Source organism: Tasmannia lanceolata, unplaced genomic scaffold (genome assembly GCF_043159265.1).
Source record: "Tasmannia lanceolata isolate RefF3 unplaced genomic scaffold, GAP_Taslan_0.1 ptg000018l, whole genome shotgun sequence".
Classification (NCBI taxonomy): Eukaryota; Viridiplantae; Streptophyta; class Magnoliopsida; order Canellales; family Winteraceae; genus Tasmannia; species Tasmannia lanceolata.
The window spans coordinates 50,624,103-50,642,663 of record NW_027518695.1 but is presented as its reverse complement, the minus strand read 5'-3'; the positions used below and the strand labels follow the sequence as shown (position 1 = coordinate 50,642,663).

Sequence of the window (18,561 nt, the reverse complement as noted above, 5' to 3'; positions counted from 1 at the left end):
CATCTAACTAAACTACTAGATAACTTAGAAGAAACCTTCTCAACTCAGTTGTGCTAATGCCCTGAGGCTATCTCCCATAATCAACCAAATTTCTAATTCCCGAACTCGTACCAAGTGGTTAATGTGGAGAGGGAATTCGCTGCTTATCAAGAAGTCCCCTCCCCAGCCTTCTTTTCAGCCTCCTTTTCTCTTTCCTTTTTTCCTTCCAAATCTCTTGCCGCCATAGCCAGGAACATTTCTTTAGTCACCCCTAAGTCCTCATATCCAATCCCAAAGACGTTCCCCATTGATAGCAAATCATCAAACTCTTCCGAGAACGACCCTCGATCCTCAGTATGTCCTGAATTATCTACCATCATTACACCCTTACCTTTAGTGTCCACGCTAGGCCCTAAAAGCTCCCCAAGTAGTTGACTTACTTCCAACCCTAAAGGGTCCTTGGAAATAATAGGCTCCTCAACCGAGCCGGCCTGCATTTTCTCCAGGTCCCTAATTATAGCCCTCTTTTCCTCCTCCCAACGACATCTACGGGATCACCTTTCCTTCTCTAACAACTTACTAAAGATGGGGAGTTCAAGTAGGGGTATATGCAGTTCCCTGTCATTTGTCGTCTCGGATGAACTATGGAGGTTGCCCTTACTGCTACTAGACTCATTCCTTAGCTGAGCCCATTGCTCTTTTAGCGGGCTCAGAGAAACCTCACATTTAGTGGGTGATTCCTTCCTTGCCAACTTTTCTTTATAACTTAGGTTTTTCAGGAGGTCTAGGTCTCTAGCTTGAAATGTAAAGTCCTGGGCATTCCATGTGTTGCTAGACTAGTTCACTTCCTTCCCTGTCATAGTTGGATCGGGAAAGTTGTCGAAATCTCGGAGAAACTGTTATGACTCAGATACAAGTTTTCGCAAAAATAGAAAGGCCACCTCGAGTAGCTAGCAACCGTGCCTTTGAATTAATGCCTTAACGCGGTATCTTACTTTTCCCAATTCGTAGATGCTTCTGCTTGGTATTTTTACTCTCCTTATAAAGTCTATTTTTTTACTTTTAAAGCATTTTTCTATTTTGCCGACTTCAGTGTACAATTGTCAGCAAGATCTTTTCTAAGGGCCTTACCTTTCTCGCCACGTGCTGCTACATTTAATTATTTCAGCATCGCCCCTTCTCCAGGTTGACCCCACTTCCCACTCACAACAGCGATTCTATTCTCTGACAATCTAGGCGAAATGCTGTCTGCTGGAACAGGTGAGGATCTGGGTAATTCAAAATTCAAAGAGGGTCCCACCAATGGCTCCCTGCCACTGTCAATACCCTCGGGATTAGTATCTGTTGACTTTGCGATGGGACGACCATCGCCGGCGACTCCTTGCTGGAGGCTTGCATGCCGGGCCCTCAAAAGAAGCCGAGAGACCTTTACTGCTTGATTCCCCCACTACCGACATCGCCAGGTTATTAATACTATCCTTGGAAATCACCTTAACTCCTACTGAATAAATGTTGGACTCAATTCTTAGGTTAATAAAGGAGGGGATGGTTTTCCAAAGGGGTGTCATGACCAGAGCCGTAGCGAAAGCCATGCAATGGGCATGGTTGCCAAAAAGGTGGGTCTGGATTACCTGGCCCAGGTGTTGACCTAGGATCTCCACAGTTGACGTGGACCAAGCATGGAGAGGGATATCATAAAATCTGATCCTTACGGTTCTAGCACCAGTATTATATGCTGGGAACCAAGGCTGAAGAGAAGAGAAGTATCCCCCAGGGAGTCACCTCCATGCCTGAGAATAGAAGTGGCCTGGGACTCCTTATCAAAGCAAAACAAGATGTCCACTGAGTTGATGGAATAAAGTAATTGCAGATCGGGAAGACTCCAACATTTTCTAGCCCACTCCCAAACATCTTCCAACAACCAGGATCCAGACTTCAAGCTCCCAATGAGGCAGCTCTTAAGATTCCTTTTCCTTTCCTCCACCAGGCTAATTGGGATATCAAGTGTAGGAAGGTCGTCATGAACAGAGACCTGAGGGGGACCATCTTTAGGTCTCCATACCATGGATGGAGCCAACTTATTCTTAGGCCCTGAGCATTTCCGACAGACATTGCGCAAGCCAAAGTTTTTATAATGGCACTTCGCACACATCTAATCGCTGCCATTCGATGGCACACGTCGTTTAAACTCAGAAGCTCTACGGCCAGGTGCTCGTTTGGCCCCCAAATCCAATCTTCTCACTTTAGTACCCCTATCCTCAATGCTTCCCAGAGATCCAGAGTGAGATCTGGGGGAGCCGAATGGGATCTGACCAGGTTGTCTCCTTGCCGAAACAAGCTTAATGACTACCGACAACAAATATTAAAGATCCCCAGGGATTCGAACACTTCCAAGGCGTGATAACCAGACTCAATAAAGTTTAAGAAATGCCCCGCTAGACGGTCAAGATTAAAGCCGCAAGAGCACGTAAGAGAGTCCAAGGGGAAACCAAAGGCAGGAGCCACCAGAGGGAGAATCCGGCGGCTTCTGAAAAAATCCCTAATGGTCGTCCCTCCTTCCTTAGGAGTCTTGTGTTTTTCTTCCTTGATTGTATTTTTCTTTCTTCGTTGCTAGAACGAGGGTCTAATTTATCCTGTCCCGTGGCTAACTTGTGAACAAAGCAAGTACATCCAAACACACGAGGCAATAACGGGAAAGGATTACCCAGAGGATAAATGACTAAGAAAGGGGTCCCCCGAGAAAGTACAGAGGATGGCAGTTGATTCCCTAAAAAACATGCCGTGAGTATGGCATCACCCAAATAGACCTTCGGTACTTGCATTTGGGACATGATGGTGCGAGTTATATCGAAAAGATATCTGACCTTGCGCTCAGCAACACCATTTTGTTGGGAAGACTAAGCACACGAAGATTGATGAATAATGCCCCTAGAGTCAAGAAATTGATCGAAACCAGTACTACTGGAAATATACTCCTTGACATTATCAGTACGCAATTAAGAGATAGAGCATTTAAATTGATTCTCAATTTCAAAATAAAAACTATGAAAAGCAGTAAACACACTGGAACTCTTCTTGAGAAGATATAACCATGTAGTGCAAGAAAAGTCATTAACAAATATAACAAAATACCGATAACCATATAAAGAAGTTATTCGTGCAGGACCCCATACATCTGAATGAATAAGTTCAAAAGGTTTAAACGACCATCTACCACCACAAGAAGGAAAAGACACTCGATGGTGCTTTCCCAACTCACATGACTCACATGAAAAGGACTCGATAGAATTATTAATAAAGGGCGATTTCCGCAATTTGTCCGCAGGATGATGACCCAGACGACAATGCCACTGACAAGCGTCTCCAAAGGTACGAAGTGCAGTGCCAGTAGGAATGGAATCAAGGTAGTATAAGCCACTTATCTCACAGACCCAATCCATCCTCGTCCCAATCTCCAGATCCTGTAGAGTGCAATAAGAAGGAAAGAATGAAACAGAGCACATCAAAGATTGTGTTAAGTGACGCATAGATAATAGACTAACTGGGAAGGAAGGAACATAAAGAACATATGATAGTAAAAGACCATTAGAGATGGACACCGCACCAACCCTGAGACAGGTGATGTCGTCCCATCTACTAATGTAACAGTACGAGGCGTACTAGGCGGTGCTGACTGGAAAGAAGAAAGAAGTCGAAAATTACCAGTCATATGATGGGATGTCCCTGAAGCAATGAGCCATGATTCAGAGGATGGAAGAGAACCGAAACAAGATGAGCTACCTGGCTAGGCAAAGGTGGCAGCAGGTTGCTTGCCTTTATCATGCAGGCGGATGAGGTCGTCATATTTAGCACGATTGACTACCATCTGATCAACAGTCGGCAAAGTGGCAGGAGGCAAATTTTCAGGAGTAGCAACATCAGATCCAAAGCCACCAGATGTAGCAACAGAAGTAGTAGGTCGTGAAGGACGAAGCTCTAGATGTAAGTCATAACAATAATCAATGCTGTGGTCCTCAAACCTACAGTGGGTACAAAAGCGAGATCCATGTCCACGACCACTCGAGGAGTCTCGACCACAGCCTCGTCCAATAACATCTTAACCGCAACCACGACCCCAACCTCCACGACCAACATGGCCAGATCCTCGACCACGATCACTACCATAAGAGGTAACAAGGGCAGAGTTATCAAGAATATTTTTTGTTGTCGGATGAGCTCTCATACGCTGAACTCGAGAAAATGTCTCCTGAAGCGATGATAAGCTACCAAAACCAAAAATCTGCTGGCGGAACTGTAGGAAATCCGACCATAAAGAATCAAGATATCGAACAACGTGCATCTCCTCCTGTCGGCACGCCAGCTCAACAGGATTGACAGTATAGGGCATGAGTAAATCTAACTGCTGACAAAGAGCTAAAATGATCTGAAAGAGACATGTCATCACGCTTGAATCCTAGCCAGTCAAAGAACCGGTCGCACATTCGTGACATTATTAGCACCAGAATACAAGGTTGCAGCATACTCTCAAACTTCCTTAGAAGAGTCAAGAAACATCATATTCGGTGCCACTTGAGAATCCATACAACTCCAAAGAAAAGATCTGACTATAGCATCCTCCTATTCCCATTTCTCAAAGGAGGGATCCTTGGTGGGAGGAGGATGCTCCAGAAAACGTACTTTGCCACGACCAAGGAGATAAGTATGAATGGATCTCCTCCATGGAGGATAATTCTTTCCATCCAGTCGAATCAAAGTCATCTGAAGAGGGGCTTCCGCATGCGAGTAATTAGTAGAAGAACTAATGGCACAGGAAGAAATCACACCAGTTTTCAAGGACGCCATCGACGGCGAAGAGGTGTCAGTGGGCTCCATAAGGAATTACTGAATGGGAGAGACGGTGGAAAACAATAAGGAAGGAACAACTAAATAGCCAACAATACAACTTCAGGTCACCACAAGTATAATCGAAACACAAACCCGCCGAATCACGAGTAACAACATACGAGAAAAGGCACCCCTTAGTATCAGTAACACAAATCATCAATAAAACTGCGAAACACACATCGATAGGCACATCAAGCGTCAAAACACTACGAACACCAACATGCCCATCACCAACACGCGACCAACAATCCAAACAATCACCATGAGCCAGCCAACACCCAAATATCCAGCACACCAACCAATCACTGAATGAAGATCAACCATGTCACCAACAACCACCTAACAGTCCACCGCAAATATAGCCTAATGACAATCTCAATAAACTACGAATTACCGAAGAATGGTGAAATACATCAACTAGAGAAGGAAACAGAAGGAAGGATGGAGAACATAACACAGTCCCCCTCGAGCGAGACTACATGAGCCCAGGGACAACAAGACAAGAAAAGACAACAAAGAAGACAATACCAAGACAACATGACAACACTCCACCTCAAGTTGAGGTCGAAGGGCTTCAACTTGCAATGAAAAGAAGACTTTCAAGCCACCGAACCCCTCTTAGGTATTTCATCAAACACTATGTGCACCTTCGAGATCGTGAGAAGGACCAAAAAATACAAAAAAGAGAAAATAAGGATTTGGGGTTGAGTTTTGGGAAAGGAAAAAGGATTTTGGGGAATAGATCTAAACAAAGACAAAGGCCATAGATGCCAAAAAAATATAGAAAGGAGAAAATAAGGGATTTGGGGATGTTGCGCAAAAGATGAGAGAGAGAAATACGACGAGAGATTGAGTTGGAAATACAAAAAAAGAAGTAGAACGAAACCCAAAATGGGTTTGCGCAAGGGGGAGAGAGAGCAAGGGATATGGGAGAGATTTTCTAGGGGGGAGATAGATTTTAGGGATTGCCTAGATGCGCAAATGCGCGAAGGAGAAAAAAACATATGCCGTATGCCGTAAACCCAAAAATGGGTTTTACGGAAAAATGAGAGAGAGAGAGAGAGAGAGAGAGAGAGAGAGAGAGAGAGAGAGAGAGAGAGAGAGAGAGAGAGAGAGAGAGAGACTTCTATCAGCATAACTAGTGGGTTTTTGCTCTCAAGATTCCTACCTGGTCAGCTGCCAGATGGTAGAGAGAGAGAGAGAGAGCACTTCTATCAGCATAACTAGTGGGTTTTTGCTCTCAAGATTCCTACCTGCTCAGCTGCCAGATGGTATATAGTGATGCCAGAGAAACAAGGTTTCAAAACTTTCAAAAAAAGCTTCATTCATCTCCATGAAATTAGATGAGACATTTTTTATAATTATTGAAGTTTTCTGACATTACTATATAAAGAACTCTACCCTGGCTGTTTGCTCTTATTGGAGGAGGTCCAACGACTACCATTAAATCCTGTACCCTGAATTGGCATTTTAAACATTATATTTCAGAATACAAGCATTTTCAACTTGCATTGCTTATTTTCTTTTTTTGAAATGGTGCATTGCTTATTTTCTGGTTTTGTAAATTTTGATATCTTTGAAATTCTCAGTTTTTATGTGGTATTTGATATAATGGTCATACTCTCTATAATATGGAGCTGTATCCTCTGTCTGCTCATATATAATAAGTCCAATGGGTAGAATCAAATCCTCTATCCTGAATTTATATTTTTGAACTGTACATTTTGGAATACAAGGATTTTCATGTCTGCATCTTCTATTTTTTTGGTTCTGTAAGTTTATAGATCTTTGACCTTCATATTTTTTCCATTAATATTTCATAATGGTCTACATTTACCTGAGGAATCAAGAGTCCTTGATTTAGATTGTATCTGTAATGCTAGTTCATTTCCTCTTTGTGAGCTGTTGGCATCCATATCTATTAAATATCCTTCCCTGGTTTTCCTCCCTTAATTTTCTTAATGTCCATAATAAATTTCTTTCTTGATGTATGTTATATTAATTTTTCTTTAGGATTTTAGCCAACACTTTGCAACAGTACATCCTTTATGCATTCCGAAAGGTTCTTATTTCCTCACCAGCATTACTCGAAGTATTTCGTGACGAGGGAATATGGGAACTTACTTTCTCGGAGAACTTTTTCTACTTTGGACCAACTTTAGAAGAATTTTCTGGAGACATCAGCACATATACTGGAGTCGCTCCAAAAGGCGATGAGCCATTTGCTAGCTCTAGATCTTCCCAGAGTCTGGTAAAGCCTAGTGAAGTCGGAATTCTTCAGATGGAGATAATTTCTTTCGTGGAGTTTGCTGCAACACTAAATGGGAATAAACATAACCTGGTATCTCTTGTCTTCACCTTTATGTTTCTTTTGTGCATCACATAGGCAATATAATCGTTGTGTATACTTTATATAATCATTGGTTAAAAGGAATATAATCATCGGTTAAAAAAAGAGACTCTAGCAATGGATATTGAAAATGTGATTTAAGCATTGTAATTGAAGATAAGCATTTGAAAGCCTTATGCATTTTAACACGAATTGTTCTTCATAATATCTGTAAAGATGTAACCATGGTAAATACTTGTTTAGGGGTTACTGTTCATATCAAAACACCACTTTTCGACCTTTATTCTATGATATGCATATTGATTCAGGAAATCTTGAAATCTTTTCGCCAGCTCTATTGGAAAAGGATGGTCATGAATGAATTCCATTACGATCTTCTCTTATAATTTATGAGTGGCTTTTGAGTTCATGAGTAGCTCGCTTCAATTTCTTCTCTTCCATTCTTAATAATGACAATATTCGATTTGGTTCATGATTGTGTGCCATCTACCCAAGTTCGGTTATTTTCCTGTTCTAGGGATTTATGAAGGGTACAAACTAGTCAGGGGAACTTTGGGATAGAGGTTTCCAAAAATGAATCTATTTCCATTTTCTTAGAGGTTATTGTAAAAATTAGCTAGAATATGATGAATCTAAAGAGACAAATAACATAAGAGATTTTAAGTAGGAAGTGACAAGTTGTATACACACAGGGAAATGATATTTCCACCATGTTCTTAACATTTCCCCCCTTTATTGTCTTTTTCTAAGAATGACTTAATTTTTAGGAAATACGAACCAAAAGGTAGATGTAGCCATTTGTTAGTAACTTCAAACACGAGGTGGTGCATATGCTGAAAAAGGAGCGTGGTCGCTCTGCTACCAAATGACGAAGTGTGACTATGTAGAGCTTTCGAGTTGTTGGAAGGGTTTTCACTCCCAGGAGAAATTGCTACACGCAACGGAACTAGAAATTGCGTAAAACAAAAAAATCTCACCAATTTCGCCTGTTAACCCAAGAACCTAAGGACTAGATCATCTGATGGTGATTCAAATAAAAATATAAGACATGAAAATACTTTTGTGACTGACCGTAATATTAGACATGAAAAATACCTTTGTGACTGACCTTAATATCAGCATCTGTTTGATCGACTCCTCGAACGGCCACAAATGATCCGATCACTATAGCCCGTAAGTTGAACCGATGGATTCCTTCAAATTGCCCAAAGGGAAGTTCAAGAACTTTTATTCAAACATATATATATATATATATATATATATATATATATATATATATATATATATATCAGTATCTTTGGATGGGAATTTGAATTTTCTTGATTGAGCTATAGGTTTTCTCCGGACAACTTGAATTAGAATTGAAAAACTAGGAGATAAAGAGAGAGAAGTTGAGAGGAGAAGAGAGAGATAGTCTTGGATGTTTCTCCAAGGAGGGAGCATTAATTTTTTTCAGCCTCCAGAAACTTGTTATGACGGTTTATATAGAGTTGGTTTCCTACTTTAATAAATTCCTAATGTTTCTCCCACTATTTGACTCAAGTTGGGAAAACTAGTTAAGTAGATTTTGAATATTGGAAACCAACACAAAGTGGAAAGCTATGGAGGTTTCCTGCTAGTATTGAGCATGTTCCCAACCTTGGTAAAACGTGGTTTGCTAGGGCTGGGGTTTTTTGCATGTGCGACCCACCCTGATACAGGTGCATTCCCGCTACAAAGCTGTTGGACAAACTTCGACTTCATTTTTGGACTATCATATGGACAAATTTAGAAAATCCATAAACTACAAAATTGTAGCCCTTTAAAAGTTGTTCGAAATGAGTACTTACACAATCAATTTGGCCAAAAGGTCAGAAAGTTATGATTGTTTTAGTAAAACAAGTCTATAAGCTAAAGACACACTTGTTATTTAATTTTTCTAATTAAATAAACTTATTTCCTCCCATCCAATGGGATAAAAGTTCCATTCATATTTTCTATAATTCCCAAAATACTCCTAAGTTAACAATTAACTCTTTGGGTATTCCAATGCGTCCTACGGTGTGTATACACCAAAGGAACTACATAAATCTTTTCTCTTGCATCAAATGTGACGAATCTAGTCCGTTCGTGCAATCTAGTAAATGAGGGACCCTTATCGAAAGGATATAAATTGGTCATTCGATTTATGAGTGGATCATTTCAGGGATCCGACGGCCGATCCTTCAGAACCCAATCATGGGCCTCACAACGATTTTGCTCGGTAGTCAATGACTACAATCGCATTGGATCAGTGGCCTCCATCAAGACATAACCCTGAAGATGACTGTCAAATCATCGTACCTCTAATCAGATTTAATATGTGCAAGTCCTTTCTCTATTCCTCATCTACCAAGTTGAGTCCTACGGGGGGTGAACAACTACTACCCCCTGGACCCACTCGTGGTATACCTTCCAGTCAAGCAGTTAACGCCTGCAAATGCATTTGCAAAATCATTTCAGAAACATGTGTTAATAAAACATTTAATAAACCATTTATCAAATCCGGTTGGCTAAGCTATTTTATGGGCCTACTGCTCTGACCGAAACTGTAGATGATATCCCCTTAAATCGGGGCGGATAATTCCATGTCGGGTATCCCTATTAGCCTTGTGGGTTTGTCCAAGATTCCAGTACTACCCTCTGACGACCCATAGAAGGACCATGGTTAGTTAGACCAAGAATCTAGGTCGGTCCCACAGACCAATATGACCCCTCAGGTCTAAGGACATGTAAAGGGTCTCGTCTGGTAGAATAGCCTTGCTAACTTTTGTCCACAAGCTATTCTAGTTTGATCCTCTTCAGTGTGCGATCCTATCGTTTCACCCACTCTTCTTGCTTAGGGTCCACTACCCAACTGACTGAGATAAGCCACTCCACGACACATGTATGTAAGCAAGACTGGTGCTGGTTGTGTACAGGAGGAGATGTCCAATCTCGACTCCAACCAGGAACCTTTAAGGTCTGCAAAGAACTGGGATACCATATCTACCTACTCCATAGGATGAATCCTTGAGCATTGTATTCCTACTTTGCTACCTAAGGATGAATATGTGACGAATAACAACCACATCAAACATATTTAATCATATATTACCCATTAGATGTCATGAAATTAAACTTTTATTGATATTAATGTGACAAGATATATGAAATGTACTGACTTCTAGGGCACTAACTCTAACAAGAGCTTTCGATACCTGATGCACGATGTTCATAGCGGAAGCTATATTGACAGGTACTATCTAGGTATTACCTAAAAGTGTTAATGGATGAAATGGGAAGTAAAAAGGCCATGAAAGTCTTGGAAATGCATAGTTGGAATGGTAGAAAGGGAACTTGGATTTGTTGGAAAAGTTTCGTGGCTTTATTGAAAAAGGCCATTACACTATAAAATTCAAGTCATTTAAACTAAAGGAAGGGAAGGAGGTTGTATAGGGAATCATATGGCTGTAATTAAGGTGGTAGGGATGTTAAGGTTAGGGAGAAATGAAAGTTGTTGGTTGGTTTTCAAGAACTTGCTTAGGTGGTTAAAAGGAATCAAGATGAGGTGTTTTTCGGTTAACAAGTATGCGATCTTGAAGTTGTTTTCAAGTAGTTAAGAAAGATCAAGGGAATTCTTGGGTTATAGAATTCAGGAATTGGTGGTTGAGGCGTAGTTTGGTTGGTAAGGTACAAGGAAAGGAAATCTTGGAAGGGTTTAATTGGTTAACACTACAAGGTTCTTACGGCTTGTTTCAAGGAAGGGTGAGGGCTGAAAATTTGTTTGCAGGGCTAAGAAGTTCTAGTTTGGGCAGGTGATCAGCTGACAATTCAAATGTGTCTGTGGGTCTTCTTTGTTAGAAATTAAAGGGAAACTAGGTTGCTAGGTTTGTGTAAAACCATGCAGCAAAAAGGGGTTGTAGTGGGGTTTTGCGTTCGATATTTGATGAAGATATCGGATGAACTTTGCGTAGTATAATCGGCTATAGTTCCAGGGATTTTCGTGACTGTTTTTTGTGAAAGGAAGGTGGTGGTCGTGCTGCTGAAGGGAGGGAGGAATCGTAGGGGGTAGGTGGTGGGATTTAGGGATGTTTGGGGCTGTTGTGATTGCCTAAAAACTAGGGGCTTGTGGTTGGAATAGAGACTCTCTGGGGTATGTTTGCATGCAGCAACACAGAGCTATCTTGTTTTCGAGTAGAACCTCGCTGAATCAATAGCAACACAGCTAAGACCTGGGCTGGTGTTGCAGCGCTCGAGCTGTTGGAAATCTTTTGAGGTAAGATTGAAGTAGGTGAGGGGTGCTTCTTGTTGAAATCTTGCATAAAACAAAATGGTAACGGGGATGAAACGGGGTTAGAGATAACTAGAAAAGAGGGGAGGTTGTCCATCCAAAAACCTAACTAGAAAAGAGGCGAGGTTGTCCATCCAAAAACCTACAAATCTTCTTCCTATCAGATAAATTGGAATAGTGGCAAGACCGGTAGATAGAAACATAGTAGCTTGCAAAATAGTATACAAGCTAAAAATGAAGCGTCATGAAGGCACATGCCGGAATAGTAGCCATGGTGTATAGTCAAAGGCACGACCTTGAATATGATGTCATTTTTGTTGAATAACATTTAAGGGTAGTTTAGGCATTACATGTAGTGTAGGGGGTATTGTTGTCTTTGTACTTTGTTGCCCTATTTAGGGCCTATATATTCATAATATACATGAGGAGCTCCCTAGTGGAGACTCTCCATCTCGCTATGCTTCTTCTTTGTCTCTTCTCACCCTACCTCCATTCCTAACATGGTATCAGAGCAAAAATCCAGGGAAAGAAGAAAGAAGAAGAGCTATCCCATGCTTATCTCACGCCATTCTCTCTCTCTCTCTCTCTCTCTCTCTCTCTCTCTCTCTCTCTCTCGTTTTCTGTTCCCCCGTAAAACTATCCTATCCTATTTTCTCTCTCGGAAATCCCTAAAATCTCTCATCAATCTCTCCATTTCTCTGTTGTGTACAATCCCCATCCACCTCACCACAAATCTGTAAAATTTCTCCCATCCTCTCTCTTGCACATTTGGGCAAAACAGATTCTATTTTCCTTTTTTTTCGTAACACAACCCGTAAAATCTCTCCTCTCTCTCGCGCAGTCCCGTAAAATCCAAGCCGTGAAACCCTCTCTCTCTCTCTCTCTACCCTTGCGCAAACCGATTTTGCGGTTTTCTCTTTCCTTTTTCGCATATCTCCCTCAAATCTATCCCTATATTCTCTCTCTCTCTCTCTCTCTCACGCACGTCTGTATGCTTTGGTTGCCGTAAAGTGAAATTGCAAAGAATTCAAGCAATTCCAGCTCTCAAAACTTAGGCAGGATGCCGTGGCTTTTGAAGACAGGCCTTCAGAACTGCTGGCTTTGGTGAAGGAAGGCAGTGTTCCCCCGCCCAATCATCAACATGAAAAGCATTGGCAGGAAAATAAGGGTTGGCCGGAGGCTAATCAGGCAGGAGAAAGGGGAAAGGAGAAGGAGATAATACCTTCGGATGAAGAATCCAAGGCGGCGAGAGACTTAATGGAAGTGGAACTCAGAGGGAAAATTAAATCCTGCATTGAGAGGGGGGAGCACATATCAGTAGGGGAGACGGAGACTCTTGGGGATGGGACTTCAGAAGAGGAAAGAGGAATTTCATCTGATTTAGAGGAAAGTGTATCCTCTGAGGAGTTCTAAAAAATGACTAAATTGAGAGATCATTTGGGAATAGGATATCGGGAATGTATTGAAGAAACAAAGAAAATGTTTATAGATATAGAAAAAGAAACTCTGCGCTAAAAAAAAGAAAAACCTCAGGAAGAGATAGGAGGGAACTTAACGCTCTCAAAAGTTAGAGATCCTCTTTTTTTTTACGGATCCTTAGACTGTCGATAATGGTTCTATACTCCGATGTTGGCTAAACCGTAGAGCAAATTGGCCTTTCTACTTGAAGATCTTTGGGAGTGCTTAGAAGAAGATAATCTATAGCGATAGGAATTGCACCTGCTGCGACCATCCACTATGAAGGACCGGGCTTCCAGGGGAAGCTCTTGTGCTGTATAATTTTGTTTAGTGTTTAATTCTAGAAGGAATGGATTTTCTTTTTCACTTGGGAGAATGCTCCTGGGTAATTCATACTATGTACATCCACTGGAACTACTGGTCCCCATTGTATTTTTGTTCTTAGGAATATATTTGTCAATTTTTTAAATAAAATATGTATGCACGTGTCAGAATTTCTAGGTTTTAGATATGACCATGTTAGACAACTCGTATCCGTGTCAAAACCCAACACACGAATCTGTATCCACAAATCATGATTACATATAGTTTGTATTTTAGCCGTGTCCTCGTTTCTAAATTTTGGGGTTTTGCCGTGTCCGACACTCCATGTCTGTGTCAACATGAAATACTCGTGTCAGTGTCCACAAATCATAGATCTTAACAAATTTTGAGCCCCCTGGGCCTTTCCCCTACTTTGTAAACTTATTTGTTTCCTTCTTTTTTCTATTCCCTATTCCCGAAATCTTACATCTTTACTGAATATTTTTTAACAAATAGTTAGGACAAAAAATTAGCATGTAAACCTTAACTATGTGTATTTATAGTCAGGGGCCAAAGGTTGGTCTGTCTGGGCTTACTCATCCTCCTCTTCTTCATTTCCTTTTGTCTTTTGTGATACTTCCAAGGAATTTGGTTTTCCATGTAATCTTTGTAGCATGTTTTTTGGGTGTTTCATTAACATTGAATTTTGTTGAGTTGGGTGTCTTGAATTAAAAGCCAGTTGGGGTCCGAAATATTGTATGCTTTTTGTCCGTTTATTCAGCCCGGCCTGTTTTAAGTGATTTTGGCCCTTTTTGAGAGCTCAAAAAGGGGGGAAGGGTGTACTAGGGTTTCTTGGGGTTTTGGTGAGAAATACTGGTCTTTTCTTGTAATCTCCTATATCTTTATTGGTTTTTCTCGTCGCCTCTGCTGTGAATGTAGGCTTTACTGAACCACATAAATCTTTGTGTCTTTGTGCGTTTGCTTGTGTTTGGTTCTTTCGTTTTGCTGTGCCATTGTTATTGCATATTGCTATTGGGTTTTTTTCGCAACTTCAATAATTATTTGAGGAAAATTTCTAATTTTTAATTCTCTATGGTTGTAATGGCAGCTAGAATGCTCTGTTCTGTTAGATGCACTTGAACAATCTGCTTGTCAGCCCGAGATTGCTAGCGTTCTTGCAAAGAGCCTGCAACGAATCTTACAGCTTGCTGGTGAACAGACAGTTGCTTCCTTCAAGGCACTGGATGCTAATGCTCGGGTTCTCAAAGTGGCTAGCATTCAAGCCCAAGAACTCCGAAGGTTTGGAAACTTAATCCCTCCGACTGAGAGTGATTCATATGCCGGAGTTTTTCCAGATAAGTTACAGATGGATAACTCAACAGAGTTTTCCAAAAATTGGGTTAGATGCTTGGAAGACTCCATGGAGCTCTTTACTGAATATCTCTCTATCGCTGATGATGCAAAAAGTTTGGTTTTGCATAATTCCAAATGTATCGATTGCTTGTTTGATCTGTTCTGGGAGGAGAAGTTGCGGAGGCATGTGCTGGAGCATATTCTTGGCTTGATGAAGGTATTCTATCACAAGGTTTAAAATTTCGGTTTTGGACCTAGACGAAACCAAAAATTTAGCTGAAATACTGAAATTTTGGCCGAAATTCGGTAAAAAAAGGAAATTTCATTAATGTGCCAAAATTACCGCTGAAATTAAATTTCTGTAATTTCAGCCAAAATTTTGGAAAAAACAATTCTAAAAATTACATTTCCCTGAAAATTTCGGCCGAAATTACCAAAATTTCGGCTGAAATTTTGGACTATGGATGAAATTTTGGATTTTGGTGGTTTCGGTTTCTGTCCCAACCGAAATCCGAATTTTTTGCTGAAATTTCGTTATTTCAGCCAAAATTTAAAACCATTTTCTATCATGCCCATTTTTTTGTCCATCTTTAATTTATTTTTGTAGCCATGGTACTGGTAAAGACTCATAATTAAGATTTTTTTCCCATCAACCATTATTCACAGCTACCTCCGTCTTCTGAGGAAGATCAAGTAGCAATGTTGCAGTTATGCTCCAAGTATTTGGAAACATTTACTCGTGTGAAGGAAAGAGAGATTAGTTTTGCAGAATTATCAATTGATCTGTTGGTTGGGATGAGAGATATTCTTCTGATTGATCAAATGGTATGTTTTCCCATGATAACATAGTGCTTCATTGATATATGGACTAATTTTGTAAATTTTTGTTAGCCAAATGTTTATTTGGTCACAGATAGATTGATATCCAGGAAAATGTTTTTTTCCTTTCAGTACTATCAGGATCTGTTCCGTGATGGGGAATGCTTTTTACATATCGTCTCTTTATTAAATGGTACCCTTGATGGGAGAACTGGAGAGCAGTTGGTCCTAAATGTTCTCCAAACATTGACATATCTTCTTACTGGAAATGATGCCTCTAAGGTATGTTTTTAATTTATTTTTTGTTACATGATCTCAATGTGGGTGATAGTGCTTCCTATATAATTCCATCCCAGTGCTTAGCATATCATGTTTTCACATTTTAGTTTGTGTGTTACTAGAAGAATTTTTTCATTCTTCGTCTATTAAGACTATTATCCAAGGTTTTTGCGGTTTTGTTTATCTTTTCTCGGTCACATGTGGTGCACATTCACAAAATGAAATATTCCTGATTCTTTGCATGTTGGTTTGTTGGGGTTTTTATCATTTAGCACATGACATGTTTCACGAAATAGTTATATTACCATTGTTCTTGGAAGATATAAAATAAATGCGCTCATATTTATGTATTCTTTTCAGAGAAATTTGTATCATAAAAGGTAGTGCTTTGTTTTTCTTTTTTTCCTTTTTCCTTTTTTATTTTAGTCAGTACTATGGAATTCATAAACAACCTGATATACGAGAAAACGACTAGCATGGTAAAAAGAAACCCAACCCAATACTGGATGTTAAGGAACTGTTCTTCTCATGTTACTACTTCTGGCACATTGATTATCAAAGGCATGTGCTACTTAATTCCCGTTGAAAAATCTCTTAAAATATGGAGGTTTGGAATTTAGGATGCCAGTCAAGGATTGTAAGAATACGCGTTAGATTTGATGATGAATAACCTTTTCTTATTCTTTTTGGAAATTCTCTTTAATCAATAGATGGAGGTGGCTCTATGTTAGATTTTCTAAGAATCTTTCATTTTCTGATAGATTTGTCTACCTCAATATCTTACCTGCTTGAGGGCTTAGCCGTTGTAAACAAGCTACTATTCAAAATGAAGAAACCTCAAATGTTGAATTTTAGCAAATTGAATGTAAACTCAAACTAATTCTAAGTTAGATACGTCTTAATGATGATATTGGTTTCAAATGTTCAGTTCTAGTTTGATTAACTCATATATAAATACTGGAGAAGTGATCAGCTTCTTTTGTGCAAACTATTACACCTGCACTAATGGACATGCATGGTTACCAAGTAATACAGATGTGATGTAAAAATTCAGAATATGTTTATCTTTAGCATAGTTATAAATTCCGTTCTGTTCCGGCCAGAATGTACCGGAATTCTGGTTCCGGTCTGGAATCTGGAACGGAACGACCATATATTCCGTTTCGGTCGTTCTGGCCGGAATTCTGTCAGAATCCGGAATTCCCGACAAAACAGTCGGAATGCTATGTTTCGTTCGGAATTCCCCATTTTTTGGGTTTCTTCATCTTCTCTTGTGTCCTCTTCTTGGTTCTCCTTTTTCCTCCTTTCTTCTTAGTATTTACATGTAAACTCATTCAAGTAAATGTCTTTACTATTTTTATGGTCTATTTACATGTTTCGTCCAGAATTCCCAATTTTTTGTATTTCTTCATCTCCATCTTGTTTCCTCTTTTTGGTTCTCCTTTTTTCTCCCTCTATCTTCTTAATATTTAGATGTAAAGTCATTCTAGTAAATGTCTTTACTATTTTTATTTTCAATTTACTTAAGATTTAAATAAGGGAATACCCCCTATTTGGATCTATTAAAAATAGTTTCATAACCAAAATCTAGAAGGATAAAAAGTCAACTTTCTAGTTCTAGTACAAAATTTGAAAAAATGGGTCGGGTCAAAATCTTAACTTACATAACTTCCAAACAATACGGTATTTTTCTAATTTTAGAAATTCATGAATTCAATAATGTCCAAACATTATTAAATCCCAAAAGCCCGGTAAAAAAAAATCTCATAATTTGGCCTCTAAAAACTTTTATGCTTGTCAGGCACTAGTCAACACACTTAAGATTTTCCTTTAAGTAAATGTTGAATCTTTTAGATATTTTGTTCATTTAATTGTTTCTTAAATTTTTGTAACCATTTTTGTTTTTTTTTTAGTTTTTTCATATTTTTAACTACTAAAAAAATATTCCCTCACCATAGCGGAACGAAAAGTTTCGAACGAAACGCTGAACGAAATGGACGAAACACTAACACTTTTCTACTATAATGACCCGGCTTTTTTTTGGACATTTTTTTTCAAATCCCAAATTCCGAATCGCTACCAAAGACAGAAATTAAATACAACTCATATAGAACATATTTCTTTTTGAAGTATACACTTATATATATAAGGGATAAAAGCTACTAACATTAAAATCCAAAGGTTTTCTATAACAATGTCAATAATAATAAACAAGATGAGACGGAGCAACCGACATAGACATGTCAAAAATCCACTACTCTTGCACTCTAACCTGCACACTTTTTTTCTTGATCTCCCCACCTACATTGCTTTCATCGTCCATTGTTGCGAAACCTGAGAGGTATGTGGCAACATTAGATCCAACGATCTAGCAGGGTCATTCAGTGACCCAAACAAGTATCGAGAACAATAAATGCATAAAGCAGCAATATAGTTTACTAAATGAAACAATAATATGCAGTGAACATCATAGCTAGTCTACAAAGTGACATAAATCCAAGTGTATAGGAAGGAAGTAAGCGTAACAATAAATGTAAATAAATGCTAAATAATACGTATGAAGTATAGGATGGCTACCCAAGGTAATCCAACTCCCCTAGCTTGTTACCTTTGCCTGCATGGTCGGTTCCGTGAGTGCTTGTTACGACAGATCCTGTCGTCTCAGGACTTTTAGTCTCCAGAAGATTCCGCATCGACAAGGGTTATTGCTTATCACCCTTGACGTCTAAATATCTGGGGATTAGCTCGTTGGCCTCCCATCACCAACCGCATTAACAATGTTCATGTAATGGTTCCTTTTTCCCTTTTGAGTCCATGGCATAATAACAATTTCTTTTTATGCAAT

General features: G+C 39.6%; 1 protein-coding gene across 4 annotated transcripts in view; it reads left to right on the top strand.

Annotated features, from left to right (window-relative positions):
• The window catches only part of LOC143849891 (binding protein), a 129,107-nt gene that overhangs the window by 51,073 nt on the left and 59,473 nt on the right, over window positions 1-18,561 (top strand). For all 4 annotated transcript variants that reach the window (XM_077359182.1, XM_077359181.1, XM_077359180.1 and 1 more), the window contains 4 exons: window positions 6,877-7,204; window positions 14,374-14,835; window positions 15,285-15,443; window positions 15,570-15,719. In XM_077359182.1, coding sequence (XP_077215297.1) covers window positions 6,877-7,204; window positions 14,374-14,835; window positions 15,285-15,443; window positions 15,570-15,719 — 1,099 coding nt within the window. The remainder of the gene's footprint in view (window positions 1-6,876; window positions 7,205-14,373; window positions 14,836-15,284; window positions 15,444-15,569; window positions 15,720-18,561) is intronic.